The sequence below is a fragment of the Choloepus didactylus genome, chromosome 18 (genome assembly GCF_015220235.1).
Source record: "Choloepus didactylus isolate mChoDid1 chromosome 18, mChoDid1.pri, whole genome shotgun sequence".
In the NCBI taxonomy this organism is placed as follows: domain Eukaryota; kingdom Metazoa; phylum Chordata; class Mammalia; order Pilosa; family Megalonychidae; genus Choloepus; species Choloepus didactylus.
In genome coordinates this window covers 59,029,454-59,051,266 of record NC_051324.1, presented here as the reverse complement: position 1 = coordinate 59,051,266, position 21,813 = coordinate 59,029,454, and the positions used below count along the sequence as shown (strand labels likewise).

At 45.5% G+C, this 21,813-nt stretch overlaps 1 protein-coding gene across 3 annotated transcripts in view; it reads left to right on the top strand.

Moving 5' to 3' along the window:
• The window catches only part of MYL4 (myosin light chain 4), a 29,640-nt gene extending 8,272 nt beyond the window's left edge, over positions 1-21,368 (top strand). For all 3 annotated transcript variants that reach the window (XM_037808413.1, XM_037808410.1, XM_037808412.1), the window contains exons 2-8: positions 9,624-9,792; positions 12,771-12,798; positions 17,636-17,785; positions 19,388-19,561; positions 20,055-20,132; positions 20,705-20,749; positions 21,245-21,368. In XM_037808413.1, coding sequence (XP_037664341.1) covers positions 9,658-9,792; positions 12,771-12,798; positions 17,636-17,785; positions 19,388-19,561; positions 20,055-20,132; positions 20,705-20,733 — 594 coding nt within the window. In that variant the 5' untranslated portion in view covers positions 9,624-9,657 and the 3' untranslated portion in view covers positions 20,734-20,749; positions 21,245-21,368. The remainder of the gene's footprint in view (positions 1-9,623; positions 9,793-12,770; positions 12,799-17,635; positions 17,786-19,387; positions 19,562-20,054; positions 20,133-20,704; positions 20,750-21,244) is intronic.
• The last annotated feature ends 445 nt before the right edge of the window (positions 21,369-21,813 follow it).

The window sequence follows — 21,813 nt, the reverse complement described above, 5'->3', positions numbered from 1 at the left end:
AGATTTCTAATATTTGTGGTTAATCTCAGACATTGCCCACCACAAGGTTCACTGTTTTATACATTCCCATCTTTTAACCTCCAGCTTTCCTTCTGGTGACATACATGACTCTGAGCTTCCCCTTTCCAACACATTCATGCACCCCTCAGCACTGTTAGTTATTCTCACAATGTGCTACCATCACCTCTGTCATTTCCAAACATTTAAGTTCAACCTAGTTGAACATTTTGCTCGTACCAAGCAACCACTCCCCATTCTTTAGCCTCGTTCTATATCTTGGTAACTTATGTTTCATGTCTGTGAATTTACATATTATAATTAGTTCCTATCAGTGAGACCCTGCAATATTTGTCCTTATGTATCTGGCTTATTTCACTCAGTATATTGCCCTCAAGTTTTGTCATCAACCCATTTTTTTTTAAAAGATGGTTTTGTTCACACCCCGTACATTCCATCCTAAGTAAGCAATTGATGGTTCCCTGTATAGTCACATATCTATGTGTTCACCACCCTCACCACTATCTATATAAGGACATCTACATTTCTTCCACAAAGCAGGAGGAAGAGTCAAAGAAAATAGACAAAAGAAAAGGAAAAACGAAAGAGAAGAAAAAAAAAAATGACCACTAGGAAGTAGCAAAAGGAAAGATAACCTTAGATCAAAGTAGAATAGTCAGACAGCACCACCAATGCCAAGAGTCTCACGCGCCTCCCCTATGCCCCCCCTGTTATCTGCATTTACCTTGGTATATTGCCTTTGTTACATTAAAGGAAGCATAATACAATGTTCTGTAAATTATAGTTCTAGTTTACATTGATTGTATTTTTCCCCCATTGCCTCTCTATTTTTAACACCTTGCAAGGTTGACATTCATTTGTTCTACCTCACGTAAAACCATATTTGTACATTTTATCACAATTGTTGAACTCTCTAGGTTTCACTGAATTATGCAGTCCCAGTCTTTATCTTTCCTCTTTTCTTCTGGTGTCCCATATTCTCCTAACCTTTCTCTTTCAACCATATTCACAGTTATCTTTGTTCAGTGTACTTACAGTGCTGTGCTACCACCACCCAGAATTGTGTCCCAAACCTCTCACTCCTGTTTTTTCCTGTCAGTCTGTAGTGCTTCCTTTAGTGTTTCCTATAGAGCAGATATCTTGTTCACAAACTCTGTTGTTGTCAGTTTGTCAGAGAATATTTTGAACTCTCCCTCATATTTGGAGGACAGTTTTGCCAGATATAGGATTCTTGGTTGGCGGTTTTTTTCTTTCAGTATCTTAAATATATCACACCACTTCCTTCTTGCCTCTGTGGTTTCTGCTGAGAAATCTGCACATAGTCTTATCAAGCTTCCTTTGTATGTGATGGATCGCTTTTCTCTTGCTGCTTTCAGGATTCTCTCTTTGTCTTTGACATTTGATAATGTGATTATTAAGTGTCTTGGCATAGGCCTATTCAGAGCTATTCTGTTAGGAGTACGCTGCACTTCTTGGGTCTGTAATTTTATGTCTTTCATAAGAGATGGGAAATTTTCATTGATTATTTCCTCTATTATTGCTTCTGCCCCTTTTCTCTTCTCTTCTCCTTCTGGGACAACAATGATGCGTACATACCTGTATATCGTTTTGTCCTTAAGTTCCTGGAGATGTTTCTCATGTTTTTCCATTCTTTTCTCTATCTGTTCTTTTGTGCGTAGGCTTTCAGGTGCCTTGTTCTCCAGTTCCTGAGTGTTTTCTTCTGCCTCTTGAGATCTGCTGTTGTATGTTTCCATTGTGTCTTTTGTCTTTTGTGTTGTGCCTTTCATTTCCATAGATTCTGCCAGCTGTTTTTTCCGAACTTTTGATTTCTGCCTTATGTATGCCCAGTGTTTTCTTTATAGCCTTTATCTCTTTTGCCGTATCTTCTCTAAACTTTTTGAATTGCTTTACCATTAGTTGTTTAAATTCCTGTATCTCAGTTGAAGTGTAAGTTTGTTCCTTTGACTGGGCCATAACTTCTTTTTTCTTAGTATAGGTTGTAGTTTTCTGTTGTCTAGGTATCTGACCTCCTTGGCCACCCCAATCGGGTTTTCCCAGATGAGAACAGGCTCAGGTCCCAGAAAGAAGAAATATTCTGTATCCAGTTCTTAGAGGATTGACACACCCTGTGCTTTTCTGCCCAGCAGGTGGCGCCTGTCATCCTGTCACTCCAGGCTGGTGTAAGGAGGTGTAGCCCATGGCTGTTTTCCCCCGGGCTCTGGGGTCTAGTTCTGAATGGAAAGCAGGTAGTAGAGGTAGGCCCCACCTTTTTCCTCTTGGGAAGCTATGCCCCGTAGAGAGAGGTCATTTGCATATAAATAGATTCTTTGTTTCTCTGACTCTGCTACCTCCACCCTTGTCTGGGTCAGAGTGATGCAAGTTTAAAATGGCTGAGGCTTTCTCTACTGCAGAGCACTGCGAGCTGCAAACAGCTAAGGCTTTCTCCACCGAGCCGCCCAGGTTGAGAGAGAGAGAGAAAGGGCCAGAAAGTCCCCTTTCAGGGTCAGTCTACAGCCCCCAGATTCACCTGTCAGCCAGAGATAGCACCTGATCCTTTGGGCTCCCTGTCCCAAGACAGATACTTCCCCTGACTCTCCAAGGTCTGTCGTCACCAAAATCCTCTGTCTGCTTGTTGGAGATCTGTAGCTTGTATTGAGCGGTTAACATTAAAACCCCAGTTGGAGCTGGGCTGAGGTATATTCGCTTGTTCAGAGAGTGCTGTTCTGTAGCACTGGGTAGTTTTGCAGTTCAGGCTGCCATGAGGGAAGGGGCTCTCGTCTTGGTCCGCAGTTTTTACTCACAGATCCTACGCTGCAATCTCAGGCATTTCCCCCAACTTAGGTTGTTGCACGATGTGTGGACAGTAGCCATCATCTCCCAACAGTTATTCCAGATCTTTTACTAGTTGTTCCTGGTTTTTTTCAGTTGCTCTGGGGGGACTAACTAACTTCCACTCCTCTCTATGCTGCCATTTTCTCCCTCTCCAGTTTAGTCTTAAAGTTTGCACATATGTCTTAATTTCCTTGATTTCACCCTAATTCAAGAAGTTAGTCTGAAAAGAGTCAGCACTGCTAGCATGGTAGGTCTTAAAGGGAATATATTCATATAACTGAAGAAAAGCAAGATGTAATTTTCTCTTCATTGCTATGAATAGAAAACCTATTTCTCAATGACAGAGATCTCTTATAATGGGGAAATACTTAATTTGTACTGAACTCAGAAACTGTGGCACTCTGTCTGGTTTCATGGATTGCATGAAAGGACCTTGTTATCCTGAGCAGGTAGAGTGAAATGAATTGAAGTAGTCGAGAAGCATATGAATATCTTTCCTCTGGTAGAAAGTAAGTTTAAATTGTGAGAAAATTACTTTCTTTAAAAAAATTCCCAAGATTCTTGCTCCTGATCATGGGTTCAAAACTTCATGTAGGTTTGGTCTTGATTCATTTCAGAGGAGTCAGAAAAGTTTTTGTTCTTGAATTGGGAGGAATGCCCGAGATCACAGCATAAAATCTGTAAGTAAAAACTGCGGACCCGCACCAAGAGCTGAGAGCTGAGAGCCCCCAAATGTGTATTTTTTGTTTGTATGTGTTCTTGAATAATAGGTGATGCTCTTTAGTATGCATATATTTAAAAAATTTTAATACTATATTTTATTGAACCCAATATGACCAAAATGTTACCATTTCAATATGTAATCAATATAAAAATGATTAATGAGATATTTTGTACTATGTCTTTGAAATCCAATATATCTTACTCTTCTAGACCAGCTCAGTTTGGATGCTAAATTTTCATCAGGAATACTTGATCTATATTTAGATTTCATAAAATTCACAGTTGAAAAAGTGGATTCACATAAGTTGTTCCAAGCATACTTTATAGTTTTCCAATAACTGAATCAAGTGCCAAAAAAAATCACTTACTTTACTTTAATAGTCACATCCATATTGACAAAACTGCTTCAGCTGTTTTAGAAGAATTGATTTGACTTTCAAGCAAATGCATACTAGTTTCAAAACTGCATCTATCCAAGTTAAGTAAATTCACTAATTCTTGTGTCACTCATTAACATCAAATTCAAAGGGCTATGCATAAATTGAAAAGCAGCAATTTAAAGCAGTCTTTAAACTTTTGTCGTTTTTTGCAGCCAATTTACATAATGCTGCGATTACAATTAAAACCTGCATATTTATGTTAGAAAAATGTGCATTGATTTGCATTATGAAATGTTTCAGTTTTAGCATAAATTCCTGTATCTATCTAGCTAGGTTACAAATAAGCTTTTTCTTTCCTTGGTGCTTCATTTGTAGCTTGTTCATACACAGTAGCATGTCAGTGAGATTGTATGCATATATATTTTTAATTTATAGAAATATTCTGATTTATATCTCATTCGGTTTCTTACTCACACTATGTTTCTTCTATGTGCATCTAATTATTTTCTTCTAACTACTACACTCTCCTCTGTGGTATATCCTCACATCTTACCCAGACATTCTCCAGGTGATGGAGACTCAGATTTGCTTCTGACTCCTGCCACCACCAGTCATGCTGCAATGAACAACCTCATTCATGTCCCTGATGGACTTGTATGAGATTCCTTTTGTATAAGGAAGGCCTTTCCAAACCATAAATCACTTCTATTTCTAGCTTGCATATCTCTTAGCTTTAAAAATGTTTTCTGTTTCTTTGCCTTTCTTTTTTCCTTCTGGAGGATTTTCTCTCTCTTGACTTTGAATTCCCTAATTTGTTTCCCAGTTGTTTGCATTCTGCTATTTTTCAAACCTATTGTATGCTCTATTTTAGTTAGTTTTCCTACTTAACATGTTTGTTTTTTAAAGATTTTTTTCTTACTTCAACTATTACATTTTTAATATCGGATATTTCTGTTTAGTTCTTTATATTTTCTTGTTCTGGTGTCATACTGAGAATATATCCCTTTATCTCTTTTAGTATATTTATTAGGCTACTTAAAAAATCTTTATCTGTCTGTTCTCATATTTCTGACTTAAAGCAGAATATAATCAGGTAACTAGTCTCCTTCTGAATTAGTTATGCTCCTCACCTCTCTTGTCATTTTGTCCCTGGGGATATAGGTTGCTGTGTCAATGGTGCATACCGGTGCCATTGAGCTCAGGAGTGAGGGTGGGGGCTTGGATTAACCCTAAAACTGACAACCCCAGGCACCCAAACTCTTGAGTCAGCCAGGCCCAATCCCACAAAATAACTCCTCATGTCACACCCACATCCACGCCCCCAGGAGGAAGCAGCCTTCAGGGAAGGCACTTCATAGATTGTGATTCTCTTGCCCTGGGAGTTTAGAGGGGATGAAGAAGAGAAGCAACTGCCCAAAGTTAGGTTGCACCCGCCTGTTTGATCAGCTCCTGTGCTCCTACAGAACCCTGACGTCACCCTTTCCGATGCCTGGACCAGACGTTTGAGTAATGGTAAGTGAGGGTGGCACTGTTTGTTCCAAGACAATGGTGGAGGAAAACAGATCAGAACCCCAAGAACTTCTTTACTATTTTATCAATCCACAGCTGGACTCGGCCACTTCCTCCCCCAAACCAGAGTCACTCCCCACCACACACATGCCAGTTCAAAAGAGGCCCTCTCCTTCACCCAGGGATTTCTCACTGTTTTCTTCATTTCCTGGGGAAGGGAGCAGCAGTCATGCTAGTTCAATCAGGACCTACACTTATGTATTTTGAGCACTTGTTCTGTGCTAGACACTGTTCTAAGCATGTCCACTTATAACTCGTTTAATCCTCACAACTACTCTTTGAGGTTGATATTAGAAGCCCCATTTTGCAGCTCAGAAAACCGAAGCCTAAAGAGATTAACTAAGCTGCCCTGGGAAGTAACTCAGGCAATCCAGCTCCTGAGTGGGTCCTTTTAACCTCTGCCTTGCTGCAAAACCCGGCTTACCTAGCACCGTCCGTGGGACAGGTTAACATAGTGTTGGCTCCGTCATTGCTCATTGCTCAGTGATGTCCAGGCTTATGAGACTTTGGCCAGAGGAGAGGAGGGAGAGCGACAGGGACAAGGCATTAACAGCAAGGCCTGCTGTCAGCAGCATTTGATCCCAGGCAGGAGATTCTCACGGATTTCTCTCAGGGCAGGACACAGGCCCTGAGTGGTTAGATGTGATGGGAGAAGGAGTGAATGTGTGCACAGTCCAGCCCAAATGGGGCTACTGTCAGTTCTTATCTGTGCGCTTGTCTCCTAATTTGACATCTGATGTAATCTGGCTGGTGTGAAATCCTGTCCTTTATTTTCTGTATAGTGAGTTTGAAGTCCTCACAGCAGGAGCATTGGGTCGGCCAGAACACTTAGGTTTAGGAACCACTAGATGCCCATCCCGAGGCAGAGTTGGGCTGCCAGCACCCACTACTCTGCTTACCTCTGGGTGCTTCTGCCTCTCCCTTCTTTCTCACTTCCTTTCCTTTTCTCTGGTTAGTCAACATATACTCAAGGGTAAGTCCCTGTGGTAGGCCCTGTGAAGGATACTCTAGATAGATAAGATTTGAAGGTTATAATGAGACAGAAGGACCATAAGCAAGTGAAACCTCTGACTTCCGTTAGTTACATTCACACTGGGCTCTAATGGACTGTGGGGTGTTGTGAGTTTTGATATAAAAACTGGTGTCTGATGTCTTGATTCTTGAGGCATGCCTCTTTCCTGAAACCACAGCTCTCTTCTAGTTGCTTCTGAAGTGCCAGACCCTCATTTAGCTGGACTTGCTCAAAGAGAAGCAGAAACTGACTTGAGGAGCATCCCCTCCCCGTCTGCGGCACCCACGGCCTAAGGTTGCAGGCAGGCCGGCTCCTCATCTGAGCGTCTGAGCCTTGGCTGGCAGGCAGGCTGCCTGGCCCCAGGGACCTGCCACATGCTTTCCAAGCCACAAATATTTCACACCCTGGGTTCCCAGCTGCTGCCCTTCCCCCTTCCCCCTTCCCCATCCCCCCTCCCCTTCTTCCTCATTCCTAAAACCACACCTCACAGTCCCTTCGGCCATTGCCACCTTACCTTGTCCCACCCTCTCCTGGTGTTCCTTCAGGGAAGTCTGAGAAACCAGGGCGCACCTCTAACTTCATCTGCCTGAGAAAGCTGAAGGAAATTAACATCTATGAATTTTTTCCTATGTGCTAGGGGTTGTTTGTGTGCTTTACTTACTTTATTTTGTATAAGCCTCGCAATAACATAAGAAGGAGCATTTACTGTTGAGAGTACTGGTATAGTGTTAGGAAGGAGCAAATCCAGATGCAGACTTCCACTTGTCTGCCTCCAAAACCCACACCCTGTCTGTGTTTTCAGACGTCCCTAGGACCCCGTTTAGTTTTCCCTGTTCCCTAACATCATAGATCTGTTCCCATGCAGACTTGATATCTTGCTTATCCCTGGAATTAAAAAAAGAAATACAAAAGAAAGCCAGATAAAAATACAAGAAAATAAAATTACAAACAAAAAAAAAAGAAAGAAGGAGAAAAGAAATGAAGAATCTCCAACTGCCTTTTGAAGATTATATGCTTCTTCTAGAATGACTTAAAAAAAAAAAACTGGCAGAGGACATTTGAGAGCTTTTCATTCATTGATTATTTTCAAACTTTTAAACTATGGAACCATTTCTTAGAAAATGATCATGGGAACCCCAGTATATAAAACACCACTAGTGTTTTTGCAGTGGTTGGTTTAAGTGGCAGGGTTGGGAGATCTCCAAGTCCTAGCCCCTCTCTTTATCCCTTGGAGTTTGAAAGCTCCTGGTTATCTCTCAGTCTAGAGATAAGTGGCTGGCAAAGTCAGGGCCTTCCAGCTTTTAGCCTGCAGCTTCCTGCGAGGTTTCTACAGAATCCTTAGTTTGTGTTTCTCTGTACAAACCCTGCAGGACACCTTGTCCAGGAAGCGAGAGTGGGTGGGGGTTGGCAGGGAGGAGAGACTGGTCTTCCTCTTTGTCTCTTTTCTCATCACCAACAGCCTGAGCCCTCAAGCCCCTTGGGAGAATGCAGTGGGTCAGAGATGGGGCAGATAGGGAATATGGAAGGACACAAGCAGAGGTACCAGAGTGTAGGTGACAAGGAGTTGGGACTGATGGGAGAGAAGAAAGAGAGAAGGTGGGGCAGAAGACAAGGGAAGAGGTGAGGGGAAAGAGTGAAGTAGCTGCCGTCCAGCCCAGGACCAGGAGGACTGGCTGAGGGTCTGGGCTCTGGCCTTGCTCTGGTATCCCCTTGGGAAACTTGTGGCCTCTTGCCTTGGTTTCCTTTGAAGGCTTCTCTGTCTACCAATGTGGAGAGAATGCATAGGCTGTAGAAGGGCTGATATAGAATAAGAGCACACACTGGGAGTCCCTGAGCCTTAGTTCCTCATTTATAAAATGGGATGGGATCAGGTGTTCTCTGAGGTTCCTTTTGGCTCTGAAATGAATGATCTTGGACATGGAGCCTAAGCTTGGGGAGCTGGGGCATGGACAGACATGAGCTCCAGAGTACCTAGAATCTCAGGCTTGGAAACTCACAGATCAGATGCCGTGCAGTCTGGTAACCTCATTTTTAGGTGAGGAAACTGGGCCTGGAAAGGCAAAGTGGCTCTTCTGTTTCTCTCTGCTTTATTCCTCTTTATCTTCTGAACTTCAGAACTAAATATTCAGTTCAAGGCACTTCTGGGCAGGGGATAAATGCTTTAGTTGTTGTTTTTCTGAACATTTTATTGGCTTTCATTTCTGCAAAACAATACATGCTCGTTACAAAAATTTCCATTAATACAGGAAGTGAAAAAAGTAAAAAACTGAAAATTGCACCTATCCTTCTCTCCTCATCCCCCAGGTCCCCAGGGGTGTCTCCTTTTAACAGTTCAATGTTTGTCCATTCTGACCTTTTGGATAAACACATATTTCCCCCCCATAAATGGGATTATAATATAAATAATTCTTGTTAACTGGGCAAAGCTTGTGGAATGATTGAGGTTGATGGGGACAGCAGACCAAGGGATTGGAGTTCCTGGGATGCCTGCTGTGGAAAATGGAGGATTTCACCCTGCCGAGAGGGAGGCTGTGGGAGAGTGTGGGTTGGGGGGGACCAGCTGCTGCTCAGGGCTGCAGGCCGGAGAGTTGAGCCTCAGGGCAGAGCTGAGGGCCCAGAGTGGATCTCAGCTTAAAGGATCTTGGCTTAGAAGGAATGTGCAGTGGGCTGCCCCTGCTCAGGAGGGTCTAAAAAAAGCCTCGCTCTCCCCTGGGCTTTGTGTGAGGTTATCAACTGCTCAAGTCAGCTCATCTCTCTGGCCAAACGCTGGCAGTTTTGAGAGGGTCTGTTTTCCTGGCCCTTCTGGGTTTCCACCAATTGGCAGAAAGGGGTTGGCCTGTCCCAGAGGTGGAGGCCATGAGGAGTTTGAGGTGTGGGAGGAGAGGGAGGTGCTGGTAGCCCCGAACCTGGTGACAATACACAGTTGTCAGCTGTCCACTGCTGGTGTTTCTTCCTTTTATAGTCAGCAGCAGTTGTTCTTGCTCTCACCCAGCCCCTCTATGGGGGCTCCTGCCAGGATAAAAGGGGAAGGAGGCCGCCCAGTCTCCCATCTCATCTCCCAGGCACTGCATCCCTTGCTTTTTCCTTAGGTTCCTCCTCCACGGAAGACCCCGACAAGGTAGTATGCCTCCCAAGAAGCCAGAGCCTAAGAAGGAGGTGCCCAAGGCAGCCCCAGCGGCAGCCCCTCCTCCTGCCCCTGCTCCTGCCCCAGCCCCGGAGGCCCCCAAGGAACCTGCCTTTGACCCCAAGAGTATAAAGGTACATGAGGGACAACCGTGGGGAAGGGAGTGAGGATGACATTCAGGATTCTGTTTGCCCTGGAGGTAGAGATCTGTTTCAATGGATGTAGGCTTGACTGGGATGAGGGCTATAGTATCCATGCCCTGGATTACAATCACATGGGGCAGTGGAGCAGATACTGGGGCTGGGGAAGGCCATCTTGGGTTGTAGGCCTCTTCCCTCAAGAACAGGTTGATAACCTGCCTGAGGAAGCTCTGTTCTGTCATCCCATATTCGCTCAGGGGAGTTGGGAATGGTGGGGAGGTGCAACCAACCAACCATCCAACCTTTTTTGAGGCACCCTGGGGGCCACCATAGCAAAGTAAAAGAGACTGACCATTTCTTTGGAGGCCTTATGATATCTTTATGGGGAAAAGGCACACAATGATAACTAGCAGTGCAGCTTGCAGTGAGTGATGGAAGTAGTTGGATCTGAGTCCAAGGAACATGTTCCCTGTGTGCTGGGACCTGAAAGGAGGAGGAGGGATGAGGATAAGGTGAGAGGAGCCTGGCTCTCTCTCTTCTTCCCCACCCAGATAGGTCCTTCCTTCTGTTGCCTCGGTCTCAGCTCCTGTCTGGAGTATGCAGAGTACTGGCCCATCCCAGCCTGAAACCCTCTCCCTAACCTGGTGAGGGGACTGGGCCTGGTTCCCTCAGTCTCCCCCATCTTGTTCCCTTTCTGCTCTGATCCCCTCATGGTGGAGTGTTCCTCTCCCTGGGGCTGGTGGAGCCCCTGCCTGCTGACTCAGTCATTTTAGGCCTCCCAGCTATCTGGACCAGCTGCTGAAGGAATGGAACTGGGAGGGGGTGGACTGAGGAGGGAGGGGCCAGAAGCCATTGGAGAGTGAAGCAGTTTTCAGCCTTGGCACCAGAATGTAGGAGGTCAAGTGGCTGCTTGTATGAAGAGCTATTAATAACTGGTTGGGAGTGGTGGGCCCCTGGGGATCTCAGTCTTAGGGCAGGGCTGGGGGCGGTGGGGAATCAGGTCAAAATAAGAGCCCAAGACTAGGTTCTGTGACTGGTGGGCAGGAAAATAAAAAACCCAGTCCTCTAATTGTGTGAGCCTCCCTGGCCCTTCAGGATTCCTTCCAGCATCCCTGGCCGGGGACCCTGTGATCGTTGTGCCGGGGCCCTGGGGTTGATCCATGGTTATCCCCTACAGGGGTTCAGCAGAGCTGGCCTTGCCAAGAAACGGAAGCAGTTGCCTCACCCCCAGGCTTATTTATTTATTTGGGGAAACTGAGGCATTGTGTAAGATCTTGAAAGTACCTGAAGGTTTTCCTAAGTCATAGTTTACTCCCTCTCTGGGCAGAGCTTAGCAAGAAAAGCTGATCATCTCCCCTTCTCAGGATCCTTCCCCAGTTTTATTTCTGATTTGTTCTTGTTAAGTACCACTCCAGTTGGACAGCCTCTGCCTGGTCTCTGGCATCCGGGCAACAGCTGCATAGTGACATCAGATCCTCCCCTTGGCCTAACAGTTTCCCTCCTTCCCCCTCATCTACCCAGTTTTTTTGCTCCCAGTTGTGATTCTCTTTGCCATATCTGGATTTTCTAATCCTGGGAATTGCTGAAGTTGTTTTAAAGTGGAAAAAAGAACAGGTGACTTTCATGAGGATCATTTCCCCATTATGGTACTTACCCAATTCCTTTGCTTACAAGATTCTTTGCTCAAAGATAGAGCAAAAGTAAACTTAAACCCAATGTGTGTGGTTATGATCATGCATCCTGATCTGATGTTTTTATATTCATTTTTCTTACCCATTTACTCCTAGGCTTAAAGCATTGTGAAGTAAGGTAAACCACACCTTTTCCTCAGAGTTAATGCAAAGCATCCTTTACCCTACTTAGGGGGTTCCTTTAAGTTCCCTGAACAACCCACCCTGCCCCCACTCCTTAGCAAAGTCCACTCCTGGGCACAGCTAGTGTCCTTCCCAACCCAGAAAAAGCATCTCCCATGCCAGCTACCTCCAAGGGTCCTCATTAATGGAGGACAGTTCTGGGGGACAAGGAGATGGCATGGGCAAAGCACAAGCAACAGATGGAAGACTAGGAATGGTGGCACATGACGAAGATGCTCCAGGACTGGTAACCACCGTCAGTGGAGAGAGGCCTGGAGTGGGAGAGGAGATAAGGACAACTGAGTAGTATACCAGATCCTAAATTAAAATGATGACTCACATTTGTTCACTGTGCATTCATTTCCAGAGCTTTCCACTTTTCTCTTCTGTAGTCAGCATTGAATTAGTATGTGCTCTGGCAGGGTGGGGGTAGGGGGATTCTAAAATGCATTCCTTCATTCAACAAATATTTATTGAGTGCTTCCTATATGCCAGGCATTAATGATCAACAGCAAAAATCCCTGCCCCATGGGAACCCTGGCTTCAAGTGACAGGGCACACATAAAGGCATGACTAGAAATCAATTATGAAGCATTGAGAGCCCATGCAAAATACTCCACTCTCCTAGAGTGCCTAAGAGGGACATGTGCTTCACTAAAGGAGGTGGATTTAAAATCAACGTCAAGTAGAAAAAAGAGTCCAAAGGTGGGGAGTGGGAGCTGCAAAGGCACAAAGGAGGTCAGAGGATTGTGGAGAAGGGAGAGACAGAAGGGGTGAAAGTGTGAGCGGAGTTTCTGGTTGGCTAGGATGAAGAATTTATATTTGACTCCAAGACATTAATAATAGGGAGGCAGTGTGGTTCTAGCGGTATCAAGCCGAGTATTTCTCTCTCTCTCTTCCCCTCTCACCAAGAGCCATCACTTAACAAATGGTTTCGAGGGAACTTTGAAAGCAATATTTATTTTATCGTGGCCCATTCTAGGTAGACTGATGTTTTACAACTTAGCCCAGCAGTCCCCTGCTGGAGGTGACCAGACTGCAGTGGAAGCCACATTTACTTCCCTTTGGAAGCCTTTAGCAGTTCCAGCCCTCACTGTCCTGTGTTTTCCCTCCCCACAGATAGACTTCACTGCTGACCAGATCGACGGTAAGTACTAACAACCTCCCTCTCCACACTCTTTGTTCCACTTTCCTGGGGAAGAGGAGGAGGATGAGGAGTCAAAATAGTAACCACTACCACCACCACCACCACCACCACCATCATTATCATCACCCTCATCATCATCATCACAAACCTATTTTAAGCGCCTACTTTGTGCTAGGCACAGTCCTATGCACTTTACATGGGAAAACTTATTTAGCTCTCTCAACCACTCTGTGAAGTGAAGACTATTACCACCCCCATTTTACGGGTGAGGAAACTGAGGTACAGAGGCTGGGGGGCTTGCCCAGTCACACAGGATTTGAACTCTGGCATTCTTATTCCAGACCTGTGTTCTCAGCCACCCTGCCAGACTGTGTGGAACATAATAGTTGCATAACAAATGTTAGTGTTTTTTTTTTTTCCCTCCACCCTAAAATCTACTGTCTAAACTATGTAGAAGCTCTCATTTCCATAGGGCACTGGAAGGCCCTACTTTGGCAACCAGCTGCTTCTTCCCCCGACGTGAAGTTTGCTAAGATGCTCACCCACTAATTGTGGCAGGGCCAAGGGTGACTTGGGGATGCCATGGTCCACCTGTGATCTGCATCAACCACTCTTCCTTGTCTTTGATGAAATAACTTATGTTTTCCTGGTCTTCTATAAAGTGTTGTTAAACGCAGCTTCAAGACGAGCCTCAAAATCTCTCATCCTCCAACCAGATTGTTTTTGCCTGTTAACTTCCCAATTGTAGGGGTCTGATATTTGAGAAAGAAATATTTCATTATGTGCCATCTACATGTCCCCACTGTAAAAGAGGACTCACCATCATTACAGCTGATCCCTCTGTTTCCCCCACCAAATGACTCCAGGACATAAAATCATAGGAGTTGGAAGGGACCTTGAAAAATCACTTGGTCCAACCCCTGATTTTAAACATACGCTATGTTTTAAAAATTAAATTAAGACATACACATGGTAAAATATATATATATACTTTTAAAAGTATATTTTCAAATTATTTCAAAAAATCACTTACTTTTTAAAAGTAAAAGTAAAAGTAAATAATGAAAAATAATAGTTTTTTTCCCTTATCTTGCCTTCATGCTGATCCCTCTCCCAAAGACAACCACTGTTAACCTGTCTTTGGGTATCCTTTGAGAAGAAAATATTGTGATATACCAGAATGTATATGTATGTATATATAAAGTTTATACAGATTGAGTGATGTGATACATAGTCTTCTGCACTTTTTTCATTTAATAATGTATTTGCATATCTTTTTGTAATTCATATAGTTTTACTTCATTCTTTTAAACATTTACATAGATTCTCACACATGGATGTACATTATTTATTTAATCAGGCCTACGCTTTCAGATTGTTTCCAATTGTGGATCGATTATCTATCTATCTATCTATCTATCCATCTATCTATCTATCTCAGCATGTTTAGCAGTTTTAAATTATCGTAAATATTGCCAGATTGCCTTCCAAAAAAGTGACACCTTTATCTCCCTGCAAATAGGGTATGAGAGTTAGCATATGTGTTCTGAAACTAGTGGATCTGACGTTGTTTTTGTAATACACTGTGATACTTTCAGTCCATTTTTCTAGGGGTGCTGTGAAATTTTTAAAACAATTTTTAATGCATTTTAGTTAAATGTATACCTACATGGATATGCAAGCACAACACAACTAAATATAAAAATATTTCATTTCCCAAATGGGAATCATGGTCATAGCCAACTGACACAGCTGATTGCTCATTTTGCCCTAAAGATTTTTTTTTTTTTTTTTTTTTTTGGCTTAAACAACTGGAATTTATTGGCTCACGGTTTTGAACCAGGATAAGTACAAAACTGAGACATCAGCAAGGCAATGCTGTCTTCCCAGAGACTGGAGTGTTCAGGGGCTGGCTGTGGGCAGTCCTTGCTCCTTGACTTTTCTGTCACATGGCAGTGCACATGGTGGTGTCTTCTCCTTTCTCTTCCAGGTTCTGTGGACTTCTGGCTTCTCCTCCATGTGGCTTTCTCTTCTATGTCCAATTTCCTTTGCTCATAAAGACTTCAGCCATATCCCTGAAGATCTGCAGGGCTGGGGGCTAACTCATTCCGGTCTTTCATGCCTCTGACCTTGAACTCGTTGTTCCTTATGTTGGACCAGATTGTTTCTGCTTCAATTTTTATTTCCATTGTCTCTCGTTTGCTCTTTGGTGAAGCTGAAGACAGTTTTCTCATGTTATGGCAGAAAGAGCATAATTTGGGAATCAGGAGACTTTCATATTAGCTCTAATTCTGCCACTATCTGACCATGAGACTTTGGGCAAGTCGCTTAACTTCTTTAAACCTTAATTTTCTCATCTGCAAAGCAAAGGTATTTGGTTCTTTTCAATTCAGAAACTCCTTGATTCTGTTCAGCGTCCTCTAGATATCCTCCATCTATTTAAAAATAATTATCAAATCCCTTCTTAGCTTTATATTCTCCAGACTATATGGCTGCCATTTAAAAAAAAATGCTTTTTCATCATAGTAACTAGCTTCTAGTCCTTGACTTCTTTCTCTGGTTCCTCTCTAGATTTTCATATCCTATAAGAAAGGGTTTGACCACCACTGGACTCATTGCTGCAGTAAGCAGCTGATACAGGGGACTATTGAGGAAAAGTTTCTTCTGGGCCTGTGAACATCATATTTCCTACAAAACTTCTTAAGATCACATTGGCTTTTTTTTTTTTCCCCTCATAGTAACCCTAAACTTCAGGGTTTGGTATATGCACGCACCAGGCTTCCCAGCAGGCCGAGTAACTAAGAGCCAGGCAGGTACAGCAAGTTGCTTCCTCCTCCCTCCTCCCCACCATTTCCTTTGGGAAGACATAGATGGCTTCCTTCATAGCTGGGCGGAAGTCGTATCTGCATTGGCTTATGAATGAGAAAAATAACACCTATGGCATAAGGTTATTGTAAAGATTAAAGAGGGAATCTGTGCAAAGCTGTCAAGTGCAAATCATAGGTCATTGTTCTTTTCCCCCTAGCGCCTCGTGTTCCATCCTCATATTAAGTATCATTCTATCTACTTGTATGAGGGGACCTCACTCTTCAGAATGAACTAGGAGAAAATCAGGATATCTGCATTCAGTCAACTAACAAATACATATTTATTGAGCATTGAATTTGTGTCAGATCTTGTGCTAATTGCTTTAAAAATGAAAAAAAAAAATCCTACAAGAAGGCTGTGGAGTAGGTGTTCCTTTTTTACAGGGGAGGAAATCAAGGATTAGCAAGGTTAAGTGAGTTGGCCAAGGCCACACAGTTAAGTGTATTACTGGGATTAGATCAGTAAGATTTGTTTGTGCATTTACTTTGTGCCAGATGTTGTATTAAGGTTTTTAAACACATTATTGTATTTTGTTCTCACAAGGTCCCTGTGAGGTAGGAGTCATTTATAGAAAAGAAGAGTTTAGAGAAGTTAAATATTTACTTGCCCAAGGTCACACAACTAGTAAGTAATGGAAATGGAAATTAAACTCAATTATTCAGTAATGTGGAAGACATGCAGTTTTCTTAAAAATAATTCAATTTTATTGAGATATATTCACATACCATGCAGTCATACAAAGCCTACATTCAATTGTTCACAGTACCCCCAAGGACATGCAGTTTTATATCTTTTAAATGCATATGAAGTTTAATAAAGAGTTGCAGGTAGAGTTGGGGAACCTGCTTTGATATGTGGAATGATTTGTAAATAATCCATATGCAGCCTTTAAGTAAATGAGTAATTCTAACGGATTTAGCCTTAAAAACAGCCTTAAAAACAGCTTTTCTCGTAAGTAGTTCAGGCAGTCTTTGGTTTATACTGTGAATGTTCTTAGTAAACATAAGGTAACTTCAATGCCAATCCCAGTCCAAATTATCCCCAGAAATGAACTGGTTGAGTCTAAATTAATGAGGAATTAAGGTCCTTTGTAAAGGGCCTGGCAGTGCCTTAATTTGACCTTGCCTCATTTGCCTGCCCTGGTAACTTCAGGAAGTCCAGTCCCTATAGTTCTGTGCTGGCTTAAGAACTAGTAAATATAATAATAACCACCATTTGCTGATTCGTTTACCATGTGCTAGCACCCTGCTTGGCACACTGTATAATCCGCCCAGCAACCCACACAGGTGGACATTGTATCTCCACTTAGAACTCAGAAACCAAAGGCCTAGGGAGGTTAGTAGCTTACTCAAGACCACATGCAGGTCAGTGGCAGAGCTCGGGTGGTCTGGCTCCAAGGTCACATTGTGTGTCCTGGGAGGCACCTTTAGCCTCGAGCATGCAGTACTGATTAATAGCTGACGTTGGAACAGGACTTATCATTTGCAAAGTGCTCCCGCATGCTGCCACCTCCTTTGACAGACAGCAACTTGGAGGGGTGGGTTGGGTGGGTTACGCCCCTGTGTGTGTGCCCAAGGAAGCTGAGACCCAGCTGGGCTTATCCCGTGCCTCACTCCTGATTTCCACTCCAGTACTGTTTTCACTTCCCTGCCATTTTCAGCAGTCGGGAACCTCACCTGCACCAGGGAAGGAAGGGCAGGGAGGGGTGGAGGCAGGGAGGCATTCAAATTGTTTAACAACCGACTGATCAGAAGAGATCCTAGGACGGGGCTGGAGCTGGCCTTGGGGGTCCCTGCTGGGCCTTCTACCTTTTTAGTTGTCAGAAGTTGGGAAGGTGGCCAAGGGGAAGTATGGAAGTATTTTAACAACCTCGGTGACCTGCTCTTCAACCGTGGGTGGGGGCTGATCAGCCACCAGCCACCACCTTCACTTGGTCCCAGGATGCTGCAGCTGGGTCTTCTCTCTGCAGAGTTTAAAGAGGCCTTTTCATTGTTTGACCGGACCCCAACTGGAGAGATGAAGATCACCTACGGGCAGTGCGGGGACGTGCTGCGGGCCCTGGGCCAGAACCCCACCAATGCTGAGGTGCTACGTGTCCTGGGCAAGCCCAAGCCCGAAGGTCAGAATGGGCCATGGTCTGCCCTGGGGCTGTGGCCTTGGCTCCTCTCCCAGATCTACCTCCTGCTGGCTGCTCTCTTCTTCCCCTTTAGCCCTCCAGGACCAGCCTCACCTCCCCTGGATACCCTTGTCCCATTGCAATAATTTATCTAGAAGACCCTGACATTATTTGGCCCTTGAAGAATGTAGCCTGGGCTTGTTCTCAGATCCTATCCCATGTGATATTGTTTTCCCTGGAGGTTAGGATCTCCTGGAGGGCAGGAGCTACATTCTGTTGCTTCAGTATCTTCTTACTTCCCAAGGTGGCAGGGCACAGGGGCAGGAAGGCTCAGCGACATCTGATAACTCACCACCCACTACACACTGCTGCCCAGGAACTTTCAGGGGAGGTGTCTCAGCACTGAGATGCCATGTAACCATTGCAAGCTGTATACGAATTATTTCTAATAATAGAGCACTGAAGTTTGCAAATTATTCATTTGATATAAATTTGAGCAGATTCGAGATTAGCTCTGTAATGAGCTTCTTTCATTTGCATTCTGATAGCTTTGGGTGAGTGAGAGTTTAGAAAGTTGTGCCTTGATAGCTAGCATCCTAGGAATTGTGCAAGGGAGTGTGTCCCATTTGGGAATGTCATCTTTCATGGGGGGCAATGGAAAAACAGTTAACAGCTGCTCTAAAAACATGCATGTCCTTCTCCTCAGAGCTGTAGGCACTAGGTGGGGCCAGGCCAGCAAGGGTGGGCAGTCTCTAGGGGCTTTCTGGGCCCCACCTTGGTTTCCCCTCCTGCTTCCTTTGTCCTGGCTCCTGCCCCTCCTCCTTTTGCTGAAGATACCAGTCGGAAGTGAAGGATGTGGGCAGGAAGGGGCCCAAGGGCCGGGAACTTGCTCATGCCAGCAGGGTTTCTTGGAGGTTGAGAGATATCTGGTTCACTTCCAATATGGGGAATTCCTGGGTTATTACAAAAGAAATAAATACCATCATTTGTGGTATTTAAAAATTGTTTATATTTACTGAACGAAAGCTCTTAACACCTCTAATCGAGAAGTGTGCTGTTCACAAGATAATTTCAAATTTATAAAAATTACTGGTTCAGAGTAACTCCAGGCAGTGTGGTCTGGTAATAGGACCCAAATGTAGAGCTATGCAAAGTTTTCTTTTATCAATCCTATGGGTTCATCTTCGTGACAGCATGTCTGTCACATGTTAAAAGTCTAAAGTGAAAGTGAGGCCTGGGCTGTGTGGCCCTTTGGGCCCTTCAAAATCTTGCTGCTGCCCCCGTCAGCTCCTTGGCTTTGTTGGCCACTGGAACTCAGCGTTCTGGGTGGAGTAATGGCTGCTTTTCCGTTCTGCCCTAGTTCTTTCACTGAGAAAAGGATGCCCCAGAGCCAGTCTCCTGTCTTGCTCTGGAAGGCTCTGTGCCCTCTGGGATCATGGGTGCCCCACCCTCAGAAGTGGCTACGGTCCAAGAACTGGGTACTGCCAGCTTGCAGGGCTGGGTCTCAGCCTGGCAGGAGCAGGGGTGAGGCCCTCTCCTGACCCTGTGCTCCCCTTGAGCTTCAGCTCACGCTGCTTTCTCTTTCCTCCCCATGCCCGCCTGCAGAGATGAACACCAAGATGCTGGACTTTGAGACGTTCCTGCCCATCCTGCAGCACATCTCCCGCAACAAAGAGCAGGGCACCTACGAGGACTTTGTGGAGGGGTTGCGTGTTTTTGACAAGGAGAGTAATGGCACGGTCATGGGTGCTGAGCTTCGGCACGTCCTTGCAACCCTGGGTATGCAGCTGGGCAGGGGCTAAAGCCCAAGGGAGAGGAAGGGAGGGGTGGGAGGCACCGAGGTGGCCTATGTCGGGGGGTATTGGAAGGGTTCCCCAGCCTGAGGGTCACTTCCTGATCCAGGCCCTGTCTGTCTGGGCTCTTCAGGAATAGTCCTTCCCAACCAGGTTTGCTCATCAGGCCCCAGGGTTTGGGAGAGAAGAGGAGGGCAGATGGGCAGAGCGGGAGGCATTTACTGCCAGGCCTTGGGAGGTGGGACGCAGGGTTTCTGTCCTCGGCTTTGTCTCCAGTGCTGGGGCCCTTTTGTGTCTGTAAAGCCTCAGGGACAAGTCAGGGCCTCCAAGACCCTTGGCTCCACACTCCACAGCCTTTGGGGGAGGCTTGGTATGAACCATTTCACAGCCCCAGGGAGCCTTAGAGCTTCAGACTTGGGGGGTACTTGGGTTTTGTCTACTCCCTCTTGCCAACTGTAATCAAGAGCCCCCAACCCCAGGAGAGAAGATGACTGAGGCTGAAGTGGAGCAGCTGTTAGCTGGACAAGAGGATGCCAATGGCTGCATCAACTACGAAGGTATCAGGTCATGCCCTTGCTCACCGGGCAACTGAGGGATAGCACGATGGGCACACTTGGACTGGGTTTGAGTCTGCAGAACAGCTCCTGGAGCTAGGAAAGGGGTTTAAGCAGAAGGACATTGGTAGGGACATAGTTTTTTTCCACCCTGGGAGTGAGAGTCATGGCGTGATGGAAGGAGCGTGGATTTTGGAGATAGCTCTGTGATGTATTAACTATGTGACCTTGAGCAAGTCAGTTACCTTCTCTGAACCTCAGTTTTCTCATCAGGAAAATGGGGGTGATACCAGCACCTTTCTCATAGAGCTGTTTTGGGGATTGGCTGAGACAATGTAGGTCATTTCATCTATGTCAAGTATCAGGACAGAGAGTGGACACAGAGCAGGTGGTAGGTCTCTTCCCGTCTTCTGCCTTCTCCCCACCAACACTCAAATAGAGAAGGAATCACCGGAGAAGTGGTAGTGGGAAGACATGAAGTCAGGCAGAATGTGGAAGAGGGAAGGCTTGAGGGACTGAGAGAGAAAGAGCTGCCTAGGGCAAGTCCAGTGGCTGATTCTCATCTTCTTTCCCAGCCTTTGTCAAGCACATCATGTCTGGGTGAAGTGGACTCCCCCGAGGTGAGTGTAGCCTGTCTCTCCTGGTCCCTGCTGTGCCACGGAAGGGTTTAGGAACAACACTCTGTCCAAGAGGTCTCCTGTCCCAGCCCCGACCCCTTGAGGAAGCTGCATGGGATCCTGGCGTGAAAGCAGCCTGGCCCTGGCCCATCATTTCCCCTCAGCTCTTAGTGCTCCTCCTGCCTCCCCTCATCCACATCCACCTTCTGCCCTCCTTCGTCTTTTCACCCTGTCTTGACCCTCATCAGTCACATCCTCCTGTGGTCCTGGGTATCCTCAGGCCTGGGGCCTCCTGCACAGGTTCCTGGGGGTGAGAAAGCAGAATCCCAAGTGGAAGAGAGTGTCCCCAGCCTGTGCCCTTGACCCTCTTCCTCTCCACTCCTTTCCCTGGGCTCCTCCTGGGCTTGGTGCTGTCCTGATATGGAGATGGGGTTTGTGGTAAGGGGCCCATGGATAGGGGAGGGTGCAATGTGCTTTCCATCTAGTACTTTCTTTCAGGTGCCTGGCCCTTGGCCTTAGCCTTAACTCGGAGTTAGCAAGAGGCTCCGAGTGACTGAGCTGGAGCTGGAGTCTTGGACCTATCACTGCACCCCAGCCCCAAGGACCTTGTAGCCCCAGAGCCCTCCCTGTAAATAAACAGCCCAGGCAAGGCTGGGCCAAGTGCCCTGATTTGGACCAGTCTCTGAGTTGTGTTTTTGTGATGGTCTCACCTGAGGCCTCATGTATATCCCTCAGAGAAACAAGTAGTATGTGGGAGCTAGAGAGTCAAGGACAAAAGCCCATGGATCAGGAATGTCACCGTATCTCATGTCCGGGTGGCAGGCAGGAAGAAGGATACCAGGAGCTGAGCTAGGAGGTTCCCAAACGGTCCTTGCTTCTTGATGTAGACCTGTTAGCTGCCTCTTTTCCTCAGTACCCGATGCAGCCCTGCTTTTTCTGGACATTTCACTGACTCCCTCCAGCCAACCCTGGGCTCCAGAACCAGGAATCCAGCTCAGGTACCAGATAAGGCTCAGGGTCAGAGGGAGGGAGGGCAGGGGACGGGGGAGAGGTAAGTGGGACAAGGA